This window comes from Mustela nivalis (genome assembly GCF_964662115.1).
Source record: "Mustela nivalis genome assembly, chromosome: 4".
Taxonomy (NCBI): Eukaryota; Metazoa; Chordata; class Mammalia; order Carnivora; family Mustelidae; genus Mustela; species Mustela nivalis.
In genome coordinates, this window is record NC_139023.1 from 96,164,394 (window position 1) to 96,184,195 (window position 19,802).

General features: G+C 36.1%; 1 protein-coding gene across 1 annotated transcript in view; it reads right to left on the minus strand.

Moving 5' to 3' along the window:
- Window positions 1–5,433: 5,433 nt before the first annotated feature.
- The window catches only part of FAM241A (family with sequence similarity 241 member A), a 42,925-nt gene continuing 28,556 nt past the window's right edge, over window positions 5,434–19,802 (minus strand). Inside the window, exon 2 of the mRNA XM_082728013.1 lies at window positions 5,434–10,718. Coding sequence (XP_082584139.1) covers window positions 10,473–10,718 — 246 coding nt within the window. The 3' untranslated portion in view covers window positions 5,434–10,472. The remainder of the gene's footprint in view (window positions 10,719–19,802) is intronic.

The following is a 19,802-nucleotide window of genomic DNA, read 5'->3' on the forward strand; positions in this document are numbered from 1 at the left end:
TTTATATCAGGATGAACTCATGGATATGTATTTTATATTTTGGGTTATAATCCAATACTACTTTATGTATGTTCTTGCTCAAATTGTTCCAGCTTTTGTTATTGGGAACCCTTTCAATAGGCTCTTACAGTGTGTGTGTGTGTGTGTGTGTGTGTGTGTGTGCGTGTGCGCGTGTGCACCTTCTTTCTGGCACTTTCTGCCACTACAAGATATCCCAAGCTCATCTTGTATATTTCCTGTCCAGCCCTAGAATTGGCCATTTTTCCAGGAACCTTAGATTCCTTTTATTGGACAATAGTATTAGACACAAAAGTCTGGGTGCTGGTGCGCTGGTTACTACCAGGGTGTGTTATTTCTAAGTGATCTCAACTTGGATATATAAGATTGTATATTGTAGGGAAAAGACTATCTACCCTTCTAGGTTTGTTTGGCTGGGTCTATGAAATAAACTGACAGTAGGCAGATCAACAAGAGAAAAGGTATATAAATTTGTTATTAGGTGCACAGAAGTATCACAGGAAAAAAAAGTGAATACCCCCCGCCCCCCAAATCAGTGAGATTTGAGAACTTTTATATTATTTTGAGAGAGGAAGGGAGTGGGAATGGAGGATTTAGGAGGCAATATATGATCTTTAGGGGAGATGAATGGACTCTTTGAAGAATAGATAGGAGGGAGGTATGGTGTTTTATGACAGAATTTGGGTGTGGTGTCGACTTCCAGTCTCCTATCTTGTGATAAGAATTAATGTTCCCTGGTTGGTGAAACTCGCAGGGAGGTTATGACAATGAGCTCCTTTTGGAACATCTTTCTTTAGGCCCATAAGGAGAGCTCAGAAAAAGCCTTTTCCTGCATTTGCTATTTTTCAAGTGCCTTCAGTTCAAAATAATCAATGTACCAAAGTGGCATATTTTGGGATGGCATGTCATGAACTCCTTCAGTAAAAATGACATATATATATATATATATATATATATATATATATATATATATATAAAACCTGTACTTATTTCCATATCTTTTATCTGTATCTATATTAAACTGAATATGAGTTCATACTGATGTCCCTTGTTCTGTATTTAAGGGGAAAAGTTGGCAACAGATGGTGTCTCACAGCAAGTTTTATTTCAGTCCTGCTCTGATCGTATGTGCCAAATCTACTCAAAAAATCATTGTCCATTCTCTGGGCCTCCTCTGAAGATCAGATTGCATTGAAAAAGCACGCTTCTGCTGGGAAGAAAGCACTGCATCATACTGGAAGTGCAGTAGACGTTAGGGGAAATACAAGAGGCAGGCAAAGGGTGCAACAGTTTTGCTCTTTGACTAGATGCCAGTGGAGATATGAAATATCAAATATGGATATATTTTGAGGCATTAGCATTATTGTTTCTCCGGGTATGAACATTTCTGACAGTCACTGATGAAGAGAAGTGACTCACCCGGTCGAGGTAGTTTGTCTTACTTGACTTGGCAGAGATGAAGCAGGAGCACCTAGCACTAGTAAATGGTATCAGTAAGGTGCCTGTAATTTAAAACAAGTATGAAAGCTGAGGTCTTTTTGTGTCTGAATCTTTTTGCATTGCAAAAATAATGTATTCTTTGTTAGTCTAGGGCCTTTGCAAGCCAACTTAGTGGGAAAGAAGCCCATGCCATCAAACTTGGGTGTCAGTGATAGGGGGAGGGAAGGAAAAGCACAGTATATTTCCATTACAGCAGGAGGCGATTGCGATGATAGGGCAGCCGGGCAAGGAGCTCTCAAGATACGTTTCTTACAACTTGAAAAAGGGAGAAATGCCTGGGGAGAACTGTATTTGGCCAGCATCAGCTCTCTCTGAGCATCTTATTAAAATATCTGAAAGCATAAGTTGACAGGTAAGGAAAATGTGGAAGAACCAGTTTTGAAATGCATTAAGAGATGGCACTAAAGATATGCCATAGCTTATTATAAAACATTCATGTCTGTAAACATCTGATTTGAGAAACTTCCACTTTTCAGGTAGGGAGGATTGTTTGAAAGAAAAGGAAATAAGAGGAATGGAGGATAGAACAATGTCAATGAAGACTTGTTAAAACAAAGGTTACTTAAGATCATACTATGCTTTTAGCATGTTTTCACAGACTAAAAAGATAAGACTATGAACATATTAATATTCTTGTAAGCATTACATATTAATAGGATTTCTAGCTCATTCTATCTAGCTGTACACAGAATGTATCCATGTGTATTAGTAGGTACAGGATTTTTTTGTTAGAGTATTAATATATAATTATATTTATCTTGGTAAACATTTCTAGTGTGTATTGATAAATACCATAATGTAACAGACCAACAAATTAGTCTCAAACTTACCTTTGAAATCAAAGCAAGATAATATTTATGATTCTATAAACATAGCTTAATATTCTTGGCCTAATGCAATTGGAGTAAAACAGAAAAGTATTTTTGGAATTGATTTCATTTTGTGAATTGTTCACATGCATAGCAGAATTCCCCATGCATTGGTGAGTGTAATTGTGCACCTAGGTTTATTAAGGCAAAGGAGCAATGGAAAATGCATGGCATTGTAGTACATAGATGTTTAAAGAAAACACAGTATTTCATTAAAGAAGGTGTGGTTGCATAGAGCACATTTATTTCATTTCTGTTCATCAACTCTTTAGGTTCTTCATTCCTTCTTTTTATGATCATTTTGATTCAGGAATCACTAATACTTGACAATAATAAGAGAAATCAAAAAGATTTCAGTCATAAGGAATTGGTATCACAGCATAGAATTTGCTTGTATTTATCAGTCTTTTGCCAACAATAAAAAAGATCAGGCCTTTTATGGCTTTCAATGTACAAGCTTTCCATGGATAGTGAAAAATGTCCCCTCTTACATGTGGTTATATATATTTAATAATAAGGACCAGTATTTATTGAAAGCTTGCTATGTGTAAGGCACAAAAAATATAGGCAATAATTTAATCATAACAGTTCCCCCATTTTAGAGATGAGGATCTTGGAGTTTAAAGAGATGTGGGTAAGACTTATACAAACTGTACACTTAGTCAATAGCAGAACCAAGTCCTAAATTCAGGTCTTATAAAGAGATCTTTTAATCTGAAAGCTGATTTGCCTATTGTTCTAATGTTTTCATATAACTAAGGGGGGGGCGTGGAATATGCCTAACCACTGCTACAGTTTTAATATGTACTTGGCTTATAGCCACTGTCTTGCTTGATCTTGCCACCTCCTAAGATTCCAGGGATAAAAATAGCAGCTAAAATTATACTTAGGGGCCCCCAAAATATTCTGGACCAAGACTGGAGAAAGCTCTTTTCAAGTGCCTATCAATTACCAATTCCAGTTGCTGAAAACTTTTGTGCTAAAACTAAATAGGAAAGTCATGATTAGGACCAAATCTCCAAGTCATAAATCAGTCGCGATTGTGTGTTGGGGTTGGGGAAGACACAGTTTCTTTACAAGTGAGTTCTGCTCTGCTTTTGAAAATTTTATTTTAAACATGCTCCAAAAATTTGAGAAGTAAAACTGCTTTGGAACTTGGGAAAGAGGCCAGAAAGCACAAGGCAGACTTAGGTATGTCAGGCTTAAACATACCCAACCTCTAAGACACACCCTAATGATGGTTTGTCTTGATGTCTTGCGAGAGCCTATCTCAGGGATTTATTAGCTTATAATTGATCTAAGCAGGTTACATATACAAAAATCTCATGGATTTCCTACTCCTAGTTTTAAGTAATGGGCTTTTCTGTCAATCATTTTTTTCACCTGTTCCTAGTAGCTTCAAGCCTTTGCTGAATCCTGGGTATAATGTTTAGTCAACTAAAATGTCATCAAAGCCGAAGACGAATCTCACGGTAGCAGCAGGCAATATAGAAGACTAAAGGCTCTACCACTACTTTTTAAAAAATCCATCTTGACCAAACCAATGAGTTTATGATTTAAATTAGTCATCCTCATATTGTATTCTAAAGAGTGGGAGTTTTTGGAAGTGACTCAGGTATCATGGAGGGCAAGGTGAGAACAAGAGTCCATAGTGGATGCTGTGTTGGGCGGCTCAGCTCCTCTCCTCAGAGCCAAAGGATTTACTCTGTTAACTGCTGGGAGTGCTGCCAGATGACAAGCCCCAGCTGTCAGCTCTCTCTGGGAATTGCTTTTGGCTGAAGAGCTCCCCTGTCCCAACACAGGTCAATGCTTAAGGGCTGTCTCTGTTTGAGGGCACCCCATAGAGTCGCCGAGGCCTTGCGGTGACTGTATTGCATGCCTCCCTTTGTCTAATCCTGTTTTTTTTTACTTCCTTCACAGTTGCTGATCCCAGAGCACTCCCTAATAAACTTCCTGCATGCTAATTTCTTCTGTTTCCCAGGGAACTGGACCTACAACAAAATCAATTATAGCAGCTCTGCTTTTATTGCTGAAAAATATTGGCTATTCATGTAAGATTTCACTTAGGGCAAACCAAATTAAAAATCTTTGAAAGCCATGGATCTAATTTTAAACAAATGCTTCCCCTTATATGAAAAACCATCCTTATAGTTTTGTGCAAGGCCAATTTATTTAAGTTAATCCTTCCAAACCAAGTGTGTTTTCCTTTTGGGATTGTTTCTTCTTGGGCTTTATTTGTATGTTGTGTTTACATATATACTCCTGTGCCTATTAAAGCTGAAAATACAGCAAATAATGGAATCATAAATATTTTTTATATTACATATATAAAACCAAGAAACTATACAACAGAAGCAATTTTAGCCGATCAGAGAAGGGCATTCAGTAAATGGCATAGATACTCAAATATTGATAGGATTTTTTACATATCCCATCCCTTCCCCTCAAGGAATAACTCTTAAGATTTTGTCTTAAAACAGCTATGGTATAAATAAGGATATTGTATGCAGAATTTTCATTCTTCTGTTAAAAAAACTCACATTAAAAAAATACCATCAACTAGCTTCTTATAATAAAGGAGTAAACCAATTAAAAAGAGGCAGGGCTTTATGATAAAATTCATTGTGTTCTGTGGTGGACTGGAAAGTTATCAAAGAAATTTCCAACTAATTAAGTTGTTGGAAGGCTAAATGATAAAATGTTAACTGCTGAAAAGATAACTCAAATTTAATAAGCATGTGTATAATTAAGTTCTGGATCTTAGCAGGTCCTTGCAGAGCTTATTCAATAATTCTAACATACACAATAGTCAAGACAACAAAGGAGAAAAACAGTTTGGATGCAGAGGCTGATTTTGAGTTAGGTTTTCCTACTACTCTATCACCTGGGAAGCCATATACACATCAGGCCTTAGCTTTCTGCTGCAGCATTAGGGATGGTTCACTTTCAGGTATGTTGTTGCTTTGGCAATTTCTAAACTTGGTGTGGCAGCAATTAAGTGATATATGGCACATGATATAGAGAGTCAGAAGAGAAACTAAAGATGCAGGGTTGTGAAAGAGTATTATTTATTGGAAAAAATAACAAAGTACTTTATATACATGTTATTTAACATATACGATCCGGGTGACTCGAACATTCTAGTAGTGGATTTATTCTGTAGCCTGAAATACCCAAGCTTAGATACTTGAGAATTCCTGATCGCAACTTCTGAGTTTTTTTTTTTTTTTAAATCAAAATTTAGTAGATAAAAGTCTATTGAAAAATACTGGAAAAATATGAAATTTAGGTAGCATCAATGACCACATGTATTCTAAAATATTCTTTTTGGAGAAACAGTGATTTCATCAAGTACAACACTGAAAATACATACAATCTCCTAAAAATATGCAAGTGTAAGATAGTAATCCTGCATATGCAAATAGTAGCAATATTCTTCCATCAAAAGTGAATAAACTTTATAAATATAACATATACATTAATTCACTTTCTTTATGCATTATAAGCATACTTTTGGAGTGAAAGAACTCTAAAATACAACCAGTGCTTAATCTTTGTTAATGCATTATAGGGAATACATGAGTAAATGAAGTTGATTTATTAATTTGCCAAATATTTTGAGCATTTATTATGTGCCAGGCACTGTGTTAGATAATGCAATTTGTGAACCAGATAGACATGCTCTCTGCCTGCGAAGTTTATTGTCTAAAGGAAGAAGGTGTGAGGGCTGCCTACATGGCTTTGGTAGGTTGGGTTGCAGACCCTTGGTTTCCGCTAACATAGTGATCTTTGGTTGGAAAGATCCAGCCCTGCCTCTGACTTGTGCTCAGCATGGAGGATGCTTGGGGTTCTTTCTTTCCTTCTCCCTTTGCCCCTCCCCACTTGAGTGGCTGCATGTGCATATGCGTGCTCTCTCAAATAAATGAATAAATCTTTTTTAAGGAAAGGAAGGCGCTGACAAATAAGCTATTACAATATAGCACGACAAGTACTGATAGGGTAAGTGCAGGGTTCTCTGAAAGCACACGAAATAGCAGAAGTGGACTTAACAGAGAAATTTTCCTGGGGGACCTTATGTCTAAAGGTCTTAAAGCTGCGGATGTGTTGGTCAGTTTCGTGGGGAGGGCCTAAAGAGAGAAGCTAAAGCATGTGCAGAGTTCTGGAAGTGAGTAGGCATGTCTCTCACAAGGAACTGAAAAAACAAATTTGGTAAAGCTGAGTGTTGAAAGGGACAGGCATAGTGCAGAGAGATTAAGTACACAAGAACCAGCTCTTGAGGGGCCTTGTAAAACATAGTAAGGAGCAAGCACTTTTTCATAATGGCAACAGGAAGCCACTGAAAAGATTAAGGCGCAGGAGATCAGAGTTATGATTTAGGAAGATTACTCTGATTGTAGAGGGAAGAATGAAGGCAGGGGAGACCAAGTAGGATTCTGTGATAGCTGTCTAGGGAGATGATAGGGTATGAACTAAGTTAGTGATCCTGGGAATCAAGAGAAGTATAAAGATTAAAGATTTTTTAGGAAGCAAAATAGGGCACGGTGATTGGTTATAAGTGGGCAGTGTGGGAGACAACTGTCATTTGCTGAGACTGGAAACATAGGAAGAAAAAGAAAAAAAAAACGGTTTGTGAGAAGGATGCTGAGTTCCTTTTGATTTGGATATACCGAACCTGAGGTACTAAGGCATAAGCAAGTACTTATGTTGGGCAAGCAACTGAATGTATGGATTTTATATTCTGTACAGTGCTCTGAACTGGAGATATGGACTGCAGAGTTGTTAGTATGAAATGGTAACTGAAACATGGAGTGGACACATTGTCTGAGGCAATGTGTAGGGTAGGAAGAGAGTAGGTTGTGTTCTTTTTACATCATCCTTGGTCAAGTCTATTACTAGAAGCATTAACAGGTATGAAAGTCTTATTTTTTTCTCTTTTTTGACCTGTTGAAGCCATATATTGACAAGAAAAACATTTAAAATAACCTGAAGTCAGTAAACATCTGTAAAATAACTGTTAAGTATAATCTACAAACCATACAAACAGCCCTCAATTGCTCAATATCTAGCTTTGACCATCTGAGCCTTCTTACTTTACAACAAGTCTTTACGTAGGCTGGAATTTGCCTTCCATCAGTTCTGTAACTGTTTATTTCCTGATCATCTGGATCAATGGATATGCAGCTCAGTGACAGCCCAGGGAGATTTTGTCTGATCAAAACATGAGATTACGTAGGGACGTGTTGGTCAGAGGACAACCATAATTCATTATTCCCACATGGAAAAGATACAGTTTTGGGTGGGTTGATGGGAATTTGCTTCAATATGCTTCCTTTTCAATCTACAGAAGTCGAGATGGGGCTGTGACCTGTAGGGTGGCTAATAGGTGGCTGCTACTGTTTTAACAGCTAGCTTGCCAGGCGAACAGAACCCTGATTTGTTGTGTTTGCCAATGTTGATAGTCTGAATACTCCCCTCATAGACAATTTCAGGCTACCAACTGATGCCACTGAAGGTGGGCTGGGGGGAAAAAGTTATACAATTGGTTTTTGCAGATCAGTTCAAGCTGGCCCTGGCACAATACTGGACCAAGTATGATGTGACTGGTGGCCCGGAACGGGAAAATACCTTGCATATCACAGCTTAAGATATGAGAGGACTGAATTCTACAAGACACTGAGTTTCCACTTTAAGGAACATTGACTTATTCATCTCTGGCCAGTTTATTTGTATATTTTAACCTTTCCCATTTGAATTGAGAGCTGTGGTATAAATGATGTATTATATCTAATAACCTTAGTATTGTAACCTCCATGTCTTTATCCATAATCACTAACGGTGTCTAAAATTGGCTTGTATCTGAGATTGAAATGATTGAGAACCATTTTCCATTTAATTCCTTACACTGTGAACAAAAGAAATGACCAGTTTCTTTTCATTTCAGGGTACAAGTATAATCTACAGTCTAATATATTTCACAAAAGAAAATACATTATTTCCATCAAAGAAGCAGAGATTGTTTTTTCCCTATCAAAGCAAACAATTTGATGGTATGCTGCTCTAACCAATAAAAAATTCAGTAAGAATAGCAGCAAAATATCTCTTTATGTGATTTAATATATGTCCTGCTAACAGCAGTGTGCAGATACATAGTATTGATGTATATTTTAAATAATTACTATTCAAACTTACTTTACAAATTTTTTTCAATATTAGCACTGGTGGAATTAGAGCTATTATTGTGCATACTGTATCTTTTTTATATTCCAAAGGAAAATTAAATTTCTTGGTAGCATTAGAAAAGAGTGCCTTTTTAAATATTTAATGCAGACATACAAAAATCTCATGACTTCTATTAAAAACCTCACAATTCTGCTGTGCACAAATGAAGACACATTTTCAAATAACTTGCCCTTATGCCAAATTCATAAAGGTTTCTATAAAAATATTTCAAACACACAATGATATAATACAAAGTCTTTTCTTTATCAAACTTTAAAAGGTCTGTATTTATATAAATCCACAGTACTTTTTAGTGCCCTCTGATTGGTATTTTTGTTCAGGATTATCTGATTTTCGAAAACAAAGTTGAACACTTTTCATCAGTATTCTGCTTCAGCATGGAAGACATTGATAAATTATAGAATAATTTTTTAAAATAGGATTGGGTAAAAACTTTACAAAGCAGAATATTAAACACTTCATATACTTTAGTTACTGCCCTGCTAAAGATAAAAATACCCCCATTGTCTCATTTCCCTCTTATTTAACTTGAATTTCTAGATAATTATCTTTAGTGCCCCTCCTTTGTCTATATAGAGGGTCTTTGAGATGCAAGTGTACAAATTTTAGGTTCTTTAACAAAATCCAAAATATCACTAAGCCATTTTCTGTTTTTAAAGTGTATTTAAAGAAATGTTTGTTCAAATATAAAACCCCAAAGTGCTGAATTAAAACACATTAATAACATGACCAGCCAGTTATTGATGTGGCTTTAGCCTTAGAGGAATATTATTAAAATTGGTTGTTAAATTTCAAATTTAAGCATTTGGTTTTATACTGTAATACTGTATTTCCAATACGGATATCAAAGAGACCAAGCTGATTTTTTTTTTTTCCTTAAAGACATAGTGAAATATTTTAGCCATAATACAAATCAATTTTGTGGGGGGGGGGCACTTCCATGCCAAGATAGGAAATAGATTTTTTTAAATCTTAGAATAATTGTTATAAAAGAACTATAAAATGTAAATTTCTGGAAAAAAAATACATGGAAAATGTCTCTCTAGAAAAAAAATACACAACTTGTTAGATACAAGAAAACATAACATTACCATGGAGTGCAGCCAGCAATAGACATGGCTTAAGAGTCTTAAAAAATTCACAAAAGGTAATTAGCACCAAAATTGTCTAAAATTTCAAATGATATACTGAAGTGATTCCAGACCCAAATGTTACACGATAAAAAAGTTACATTTAACTTTCATCAGTCATAATAAATATATCCTTTTCAATCTTTAGAAAATGTGCTATCTTTAACTGATTTTCATCACAATATTAAGGTAGTGTATAGTAATTACGTTTATATTGGTTTGGGCTGAGCAGGAACATAGATATCCAAATTATTTCCCAAATAGTAAGGGGTTATTTGGTGGGTATGGGTGGGGACAATTCTCCCATTAAAACTTTGTTTTAGCTCCTTGCTCCATCATTTTTCTTCTAAAATGTTTTATTGGAATTCTTTATAAGATCTATATTGCCCGGTTTGAATTCCATATCCTGTTATTTTCCCTGCTCACTTTTTGGTGTGTTAAGATTGACAGTGGGAATAAGGTGGGGTCTGTAAAAGTGGGCACAGATCACAGTAATAAAACAAGACTTTTGAATAAGCTACCAAATGTATATTCAACCCCGTGATAATCAAGAGTTGAGTTTAGTTTTAAACAACGTCCACTTATAAATTTAATTACAAAACAGCACATAATTTGAAACAAGGCAAACTTTTCAGCTTTCATGTAGTGAAATATGTAACTTCACCAATACATATACGGCTACCAAATATGAAACAACAGCTTATTTGGCCATATTTTACTGTTGCACATAAATAATGACAAGGCAAACAACAGCAACTAGTCCAAGGGCTTGTAAGCCAAGGAACCACAGCATTATCCAAAAGAACATGACTATTACTGGTTCCACAATTCGTTCTCCAAAATACATCCTTGTGAAGCCCATCTCGATGAGGCTTTTGTTCAATTCACCAAAAAGTGTTCCCATCTTTTTGTAGTCATCTCCAACAGGTTCGCCAGTATGATTTTGTGATTCTTCAATATCCTTGAAAACAAAAAGAAAAACAAAAAACCAGAAAATAAAACATAAACATAAAATGAGAAATAGATGAAGGTCCGTAAGAAAAATGAATATCTCACCGTTCTCCCAAAATACTGGGTGTCATTCTGATAATCATTCAGTAAATATTTGGGATTGTTCCTTTCAATTTTCATATAGAATGACTATATCTGTGCCCACCTTTCAAGAATTTGGAAAGCCCCAATTTATTGATTTCTGTAGAACCAACAATGGACCCTCAATATTGATTTATAAGATTACGGAAGGAGCTGATTCATTTCCATTCATTTTCTAGTTTCCTGGGATTATAAAAAACAGCTGCTTAAAATGAGGAGTCATGTTTGTATTATTCTTCCCCTTTACCATGATTTCAAAAAACTTTTCTATCAACCTCCTGTTTTGAGGCAGGGACCCAGATTGCTCTGTCTTGTGAAAGTAAGCTTTTTAGTCCATTCCCTTGACACTGAGACTTCAATGAACCTAGCCTGAGCTGACTTGTCAAGTCTTGTTGCTACTATTGAGCATTTCTCAGCCATCACTGCTGTGATCTTTCAGTTTTAGCCCTGGCTAAGGAGATCTCAGTGTAGGCCCTTACATAGTTTCTTGTCCAGATTCCAGAAATGTCCTAAGTGTGTCTTATTAATCTCATCAGAAGAGATAAATAGTTTTCAAATAGGAATAATTTTGTACAGTAAGTCCAAAAGTCCACCTGGAAGTCAGCTCCTAAGAAAATGTCCATGTGTACCCAATATACATACCAAAAAATATTTCCAAAAAAAGCTCACTATTTCTATTACCTCCCAGTCTTATTACAAGTAAGGCCTTTATGCCAGTTATTGAGCTACTACTGTCTCTCAGCTTTAAATCAATCCTTGGAATTCTAGAAACATTTTTGGCTTGTTAGTCTCTGCCAATATAGGGACTAATGAAACATTGCACAGCTGGAGAAGGAAAGCAATTTGCTCTCATTTGCTTCTGAAGGGTTTGTTGGTGCTGTCGGGTTTTACTCTAGCAACACTTCTTCAATCTGATAGTAGTAATTTCTTCTAGTAGCAGCCACTGGTTTCAACTTGGGGATTTCCCAACACTTGCAGAACCAATCTCAATGTGCCTTCTTGAGACCAGATCCAACCTGTGGGTGCCTATTCCTCAGCTATCTTGTTCTTAGTTCTATGGGATCCCCCCTCTGAGTGAAGAGACATCAGTACTGGGAGAGCAATGATGGGTTCTTGAAAGTCTGAGTTTCAGCTCCACAGGGTCTTTCCCCAATCTTCTCAGTTTTAGTAAGTCTACCCCTTTTCTTGGCTGCCCCAGGCCAGGCCTAGGAGTAGGGGCTGCTTCCAGGTATTGTTACCTACATGAGTTTTAAATTTTAGCATACTCTGTAATTCCCTGGAGGGTTTGTTACAGCACAGACTGTTGGGCCTATCACCAAGGTTTCTAATTCATAAACTGGGGCTAAAACTTGGAGTCAGAATTTGCATTTCTAACAAGTTTCCAGTTGAAGCTTATGATGACTGCCTGGTGATCATTGTTTGAGAAATCACTTCCTTAGTGTTCTCTTTCTGCCTTTTCCACTCTTCAATGCCTAATTAATAATTCTTTAAATTAAATCATATTTGTTGAAATCACTGATATAATTTATCCTCACTAGACCCTAATATAGTCACAAAAGAAAAACTATGTCACATAGGTGACATAGTTATCTGATTATAATTTATTAAACCTAATTCCATTTAGGAGTCATGATTCAAATCAGTAATTATATACTGAATACCTACTAGCTCATTGTAGGTACAAGATGGAGAATTATTCATAGAACAAAAAAATCTTAAGGTAAAGGGCTTGACATAATAAAAAGTAAGTATTAGATAAGATTAAGTGTGCTGTCTAACCAGAGGAAAGTAAACTTAGAAAACAAAAGTCACCTGTGAAAAAGAGCCAGTGAATTTGAGCAAGTTTTGAGGCACTCTTCAAATACATGAATCAAACCTTAGATTCCTTTAGTAGAAACCAAAGCTTGATCATTTCAGCCATCTATATATAAGTAAAAATATTTTTATTTTAAAAATGCCTTATTATCTCATCTCTCTCTATATATACACAATTTAAAGCATATATTTAAGGGAAGAGAGAGTGAAATCTAATTTTTATTTACAATAGCAGATAAAATGATGTTCTTTACGACTTTAAGGTGATCTTTCCCCATATAACAGCAGTTTATATAGAACACAGAATATCACTAATGAAGTAGAAGGAAAATTAAACTTACTGGGGCATTATTGTTAAGTCTATATTTTAAGTTTAAGCCAAAAGTATTTTTGAATTACTATTTTTAAGCCAGAATTATATTTACATATAATTGTAAAATTAGTTTTGGACTTGCATTTCTATCAAAAAAAGAGTGGAAAAAAACAAAATGCTGTAGAGGGATTTGAAATCCAGGCTCCAACACTTAAACTGAGTGACCTTGACCAAATCACTTTCACGAGCTTCAGTTTTCTAATCTACAAAATGGATTTACACGATTCCTTTTGATAATGATAATATTCTCTTGAATTATACTTTACTTGTTAACCTTTCCTTAATTTTTGTGTTTCATTTCTCTTTTTTTTTTTAAGATATTATTTATTTATTTGACAGAGAGAAAGAGAGAGAATCACAAGCAGGCAGAGAGGTGGGGGTGTGGGTGGTGGGGGAAACAGGCTCCCTGCTGAGCAGAGAGAGCCCCATATGGAGCTAGATACCAGGACCCTGAGATCATGACCTGAGCCGAAGGCAGAGAGAGGCTCAACACACTGAGCCACCCAGATGCCTCGTGTTTCATTTCTAAACTAGTTTGTTTCTCACTGATGTGCTGTGATTGGGTGAATTTTATGTTTCTCAGGTTCTCATACTTTTATGTGTTCCATGATGATATTCTACATTATAAAAGAAAAAAAAAAATCTTGTTCTTGCCTGAGATCAAGCCCTTCTGCTCTTTAGGACAGAACTTGAAGACTACTTGATTTAGTTTGTAATTCTTCTGGCGCCTCACTTCTCTCTATTCCACCAGTGTCTTATATTGTTGATAATCATTTCTAGCCTCCTTTTCCTACTTTTTATTAAAGTTTTTTGTTTTCTTTTTTACTTTTTCCAGTTTCTTTTAATCTATGTACTCATTGTACTTTTGGGGTTTTCTGTTGTTACCGAAGATTTTTAAACTTTTTTTTTTTTTTTTTTTTTTTTAAATTTATTTTTTATTTTCAGCATAACAGTATTCATTATTTTTCACCACACCCAGTGCTCCATGCAATTCGTGCCCTTTATAATACCCACCACCTAGTACCCCAACCTCCCACCCCCCACCCCTTCAAAACCCTCAGATTGTTTTTCAGAGTCCATAGTCTCTCATGGTTCACCTCCCCTTCCAATTTCCCCCAACTCCCTTCTCCTCTCTAACTCCCCATGTCCTCCATGCTATTTTTTTTCAACATGTTTGTGGTTGTAGTACAAAGAAAGTACCCTAATCTGATATGGTTCCTTCTGAAGATTCGCTTTAAATTTTTCTACAGACTGCTTGTGGGTTTTTCAGGGAAGAAGTCGGTGTTGCAAGGAAATCAAAAGAATCAAAACAAGGAATTAGCTAACTCCTAGAGGCCAAGCAAGCAGGTCGCAATGGATCACATCATCTCAAATCCTGAGAATACCTGTTGGGATTGAGACTGTAAGTAGAAGACCCAGTAAGGACCGGTCTTGGCAAGATGTGGGTGTTACAGCCTGTTTTGTTTTTTAATATGAAAAATTTCAAGCAGGGCACGTGGGTGGCTCAGTGGGTTAAAGCCTCTGCCTTCCGCTCAGATCATGACCCCAGGGTCCTGGGATGGAGCCCCGCATTGGGCTCTCTGCTCAGTGGGGAGCCTGCTTCTTTCTCTCTCTCTGCCTGCCTCTCTGCTTACTTGTGATCTGTCTGTCAAATAAATAAATAAAAATCTTTGAAAAAAAAAAGAAGAAAAATTTCAAGCAAACACAAAATTAGAGAAAAATAGTACAGTGGTGCCCTGTACACCTATAATCAGATTCAACAATTACCAAAAGTTTGCCACTTTACAGCAGTACTTCTTAATCTGGACAATCTAAAGGAGAGGAAAAAGTAAAAATCATTAGAAGAATGCTTAAAAGTGGCATATTTCACAAATGAAGTCCTGTGGAAACATCCAAAATATCCATCAAAGAATTAGATAGGTTTCAAACAATCCTAAAGGAAAGATATTTAAGAACATGGAAAAGCAAATAGGCAGCATTTTTAAATCAGTGAGATTATAATTAATTTCATTCCAGTATTTTCTATACCCAGAATATCCACCACAAATACATTATCCTGAAAGGTACAAACATTGGTGCACTGCTAAATGTTTAGCAGTAGCCTTTGTCTGGTGTGGGAGTTGGGTGGATCTCTGACTGGAATTGTTTGCCAGTTCCTTAGCTTTTTCCAGTTTCTGTAGCTGGTCCTCCCGCTGTGGTCAATTTCAAGCTACTTACACCTAGCTTGGAAGTTTCCTGAAAATTTAACAATTGGTTCTTGAGGTCTGGTGGGAGCTACCATCAGTACTCCACTGTAGGTACAGTAGTTGAGATAAAGGCCCACATGGTTATAATTGATTAGTTTGATCGCTCCCTTCTTTCCATCGATTAGTGCATTTAATGCAAATTTGAGTTTACAAAGTTGCTAGGCTAGGATAGATAAATAGAATTACTGCAATACAACATATTGAAATTAGGAAAACTGTATTAAATGTATTATGATTTGAGTAGTAGATAGGGTAGATAAAATGAAATACATGTAATGCTACAAAACTACCACAATTAACAGAATCTTGCTTTTTCTCGTCTGTGTCATACTGATATCAAGAGTTCATTCAATTCTTTTTATAAATTATTATTTACAATAAAATTTAAAAAGCCTGGATGGTGTGTGAGGAAGTAGTGCTCCTTCAGTGCTCTCTGGCTGCATGAAGGACACCTCCATCCATATGCCAGATCCAAGGGCCTTCTTGACTCCTCCTACTTCCCTCCCCTTTATATCTAGCTCATCAACATATCCTCTTTATTTTACCTTCTAGATATTTCCATATTGTGTATATTGCTGTTCCATCTGCTGCTGTAATCTCAAAATAATCGATGAACATCTCTTGTCTTGACTATTCCAGTAGTTTCCTAGCTGCTCTTGCATATATTCCTTGGCTCCCCTATAAGCTATTTACCACACTGCAGCCAAAGTGATCCCTTTAAATGCAGATCCAATCACTCCCCCCTGCTTTTAGCCCACATTTTTAATGTGATCTATGAGGCCCTGCTTAGTCTGGTTTCTCTCTGGGTCTCTGGCCTCATCCTGTCATCAGCTTCCCTTTGTCTTTTCCTATTTCAGCCACACGGGGCTTTAACTTCTTGTATAGGCCATGCTTTTGCCTGCCACAGATTTATACCTGCTATTTTCTCTGCCTATCACGCTCTCCTCCCTCCCTTGCTCAGTTAATGCCCGCTCCTCATTTAGCCTCGGCCTAAGCCTCGACTCAATCTCATAGCACCTTATAACGCTCCTTCCGTGTACTCTCAATCAGTGTAGATGTATGTGTGATTATTTGGTGAATGTTTCTATCACTGTACATGAGGATATAGGACAATATCTATTTTTGCTGACTATTTATCCTCTAGTATCAGTGTATAGCAGGAGCTGTGTTGGGAATAGCAGCACATAGAAGGAGCTCAATAAATATTTGTTGAATAAATGGAGAAAATTTATCATGTGTCTGGCAAGCACTGGAGCAATAGCTTGATAGATTTTCCATTGCTCACTTCTTGCCAAACAAAAGATTATTTTTTTTTTCTAAAGCAAATATTTCTGTTTGGAAAATTATTAAGCATCCACTCCCTCTTTCTTCTTAGAACATATTCCAGCCCACATTCCTCAGGTGAGGCAGGTCCTACCTACAGGTCCAGAGAGGACAAGTCTTAAGAGTAATAAACTTCTCTTTACCAGAAGTTGACTTTGGAAAGTGCATGTGATCCACTTTGGAACAATGACTTTTGTGGGTCTTCTTGGGAAAGTCTTCCTAACCCTTCTGACACAACTTTGGAAAGTGATCCTTATCTTCTTCTATTTCTCCACATATAATCCTTTAAGTAAAGACAATTTATTTTTTTTTATCAGTTTTCTATTCCTGCTGTAAGAAATTACTATAAATGAAGTGGCTAAAAACAACAAGAGTTATCATCTTATTGTTCTGTAGGTTAGAAGTCATGTCAGCAGGATTGTAGAGAATCTGCCTACCTTTTCTACTCCCTACTGGCTGTCTATATTCCTTGGCTCCTGGCCCCCTTCCTCCATCTTCAAAGCCAGCAATGTTGCAGCTCTTCTGACCATTCTTCTGTAGTTAACTTTTCTCTCTGACTACAGCAGGCAAAGGTTCTCTGCTGTTAAGGACCCACATCATTAGGTCTAGCCTAATGGGATAATCCAGGATAATCCCCCATCTCAAAGTCCTTAAATTTAATCCCATCTGCAAAACCTCTTTTGCCATGTAAGGTATCACATTCACAAATTCTAAGGATTAAAATATGGACATCTCTGGGGAGGCATTATTCTGCTTACTGCAATATTTTATTATAAAAATTATTTCTTTATATATCTATTTCCTGTCACTAGCTTTGATAGGAAAGGTAAGCCATTAAGGGCAAGAAATATTTCTGATAAATTTCAACATTAGTACTTATTATATTGCACTGTGCCTGGCCTATTGTAGGCTCATAATAAGTATTTGTTGAATGAACAATAGTACTTTACAATAACAACATGTTAGGCAATGAAACAAAACAAAAAACCCACAAAAAATAAACAAAAGTTACATATAACATCAAATATTTTATTCCTCTATGAGTACAGATGTGAATTTGTTCAAATATTTATAAATAAATTCTATTAGATTATAAGTTATGGTAGATGCTAGCTAAAATTTACATGCTTGGGGGCACCTGGGTGGCTCAGTTTATTAAGAGTCTGACTCTTGGTTTCGGCTCAGGTCAAGATCTCAGGGTTGTGAGATCAAGCCTGCCCCCCACATCCATGCTGGGCATGGAGCCTCCTTGGATTATCTCTTCCTTTCCTTTTGCCCCTTCCCCCACCATTCACCCACATGCTCTCTCTCTAAACAAAACAAATTAAAAAAGATTTATATGCTCAGCTCAATTTTTAAACCATTGTATTTGAACAGTGGAGAGTAATATAAACAGAGGAGTTCATGAGTCCTTGGCTCCCTCACATGTTTGTAATTTTCAGAGTAATATAAATAAGTGGTGGTATTATTGATGATATAGTAGAAAAGCTAACACTGAGTGCCTACTATGTGCCAGGCATCGGCTTTACACGCTTTATCTTGTTTTCTCTTTCCACAAGCTGTGGAGAAATTATTATTTTCCCTCATTTGCAGATAAGGAAACTAAATTTCACAGGTATTAAATGTCTGGCCATTGACTTATTCTTAGTAAATGGAGGAGCTCTTACTCCAGAGACCACTCCTTTAATCTCTATACTATACTCCCTCCAGTTATTATTACATTATTAGCCTCTGTCTAATGCTGTTTAGTTTTCAGAGTAAATTTTACATATTTGAACTCTGCAAAAAGAAAAGCTATATAAACACATTTCCATTTGTCACAGAATGAATACATTTAACAAAGCGAAAAGAACATCAGCATCTTTTTTTTTGTTTTACATTTTTCTCACAGTTTACAGCATATCGAAAGTAAGTTTATCAAGCCAAAAATTACTCAAATTTTTATTCTTATCTTATATAAAAATGTAGACAAGGCAAAGCTATTTGCAACAGTTTAGTGGATTTTTCATAGCCCTTTCAGTATTGACTAGAATTCAGATTCAAGTATGGAAAAAAAGATTACAAACAAAAATGCAGAGATATACTTGGCAGAATTGCAGTAAGGCAACAACAACAAAAACCAAAAAACCAACCATACAAAACATTTCATACACAAAATGGCACAGCAGTGCATAAATTCAGATGGTGCTTTTTGCTCTGTTCTAACATTAATCACTTTGTGTATTTGCCAAATTTTATTCTCTGTATTTGAGGTCCTGGTGAAAGAACATTTGTCAAACGCACAGTTTCCTTCATGATCATACAATAATGGTATGACATGCGAGCTGAAGTGTTCTTACCAAGATAGTGATATTATTATCTTTTCATCCATGATTAAAGACATACATAAAAACAAAGGTGTTAGATTGATTCAAAATCTTCTTTAAAAATACACAAAATTAGTGATGAGAAACTGAAGGTAAACCGTTACATAATCGTAGGATTTTTTTTTAAGAGTGAAGTATCCTTAAAGATAATTAAAACAAAATCTCCTATTTTAAGAAACAAGTAATGAGAGGTTAAGTCACTCAGCCTATTAATGACAGCACAGGTTTTAGAAGCAATTAGGACAGATTCAAATGTTGCTCTGCACGCCTACAAGGCAAATTACTTAACCACTGACCCTCCATTTCCCCCTTTGTTAAAGGAACATAATAATACCTAACTCATAGAGTTGTGATACTAAAATGAAGACATGGATAAAAAGCTTTTAGAATACATATACTAATCGTTCAATATATGGTAACTATTACTATTACTATATTTTTGGTAGATTTATATCTTGTGATTTTTACTTCTCTTTCTATCGTGCCATGTTGCTTGAGATAATTAATACCTTAGGGATCATCTTTCTCATAATAATCAAATTCAGTTGTATTTTTCTTTAAGTGTTATGACAATTTAATTATACAGAAGTTGAGGTGGGATGTTTTCTATGGAACAGGTAAGGATAACCCCCATTAATTATTGTGGCTATATACTGGATATTGCATTAATTATTGTGTTTTCTGTGGAATTAGGTATGGACCTATGGCACAATCTGTGCACATTAGTATGGCAAGGGTTCTGTTTATTGATTTTATGAAGGGTGTAGGCTATATTCTATAAACAGGCTTTTGCTGAGTGGGTGAGAATTTAAAATGTGCTTTCAACTCTT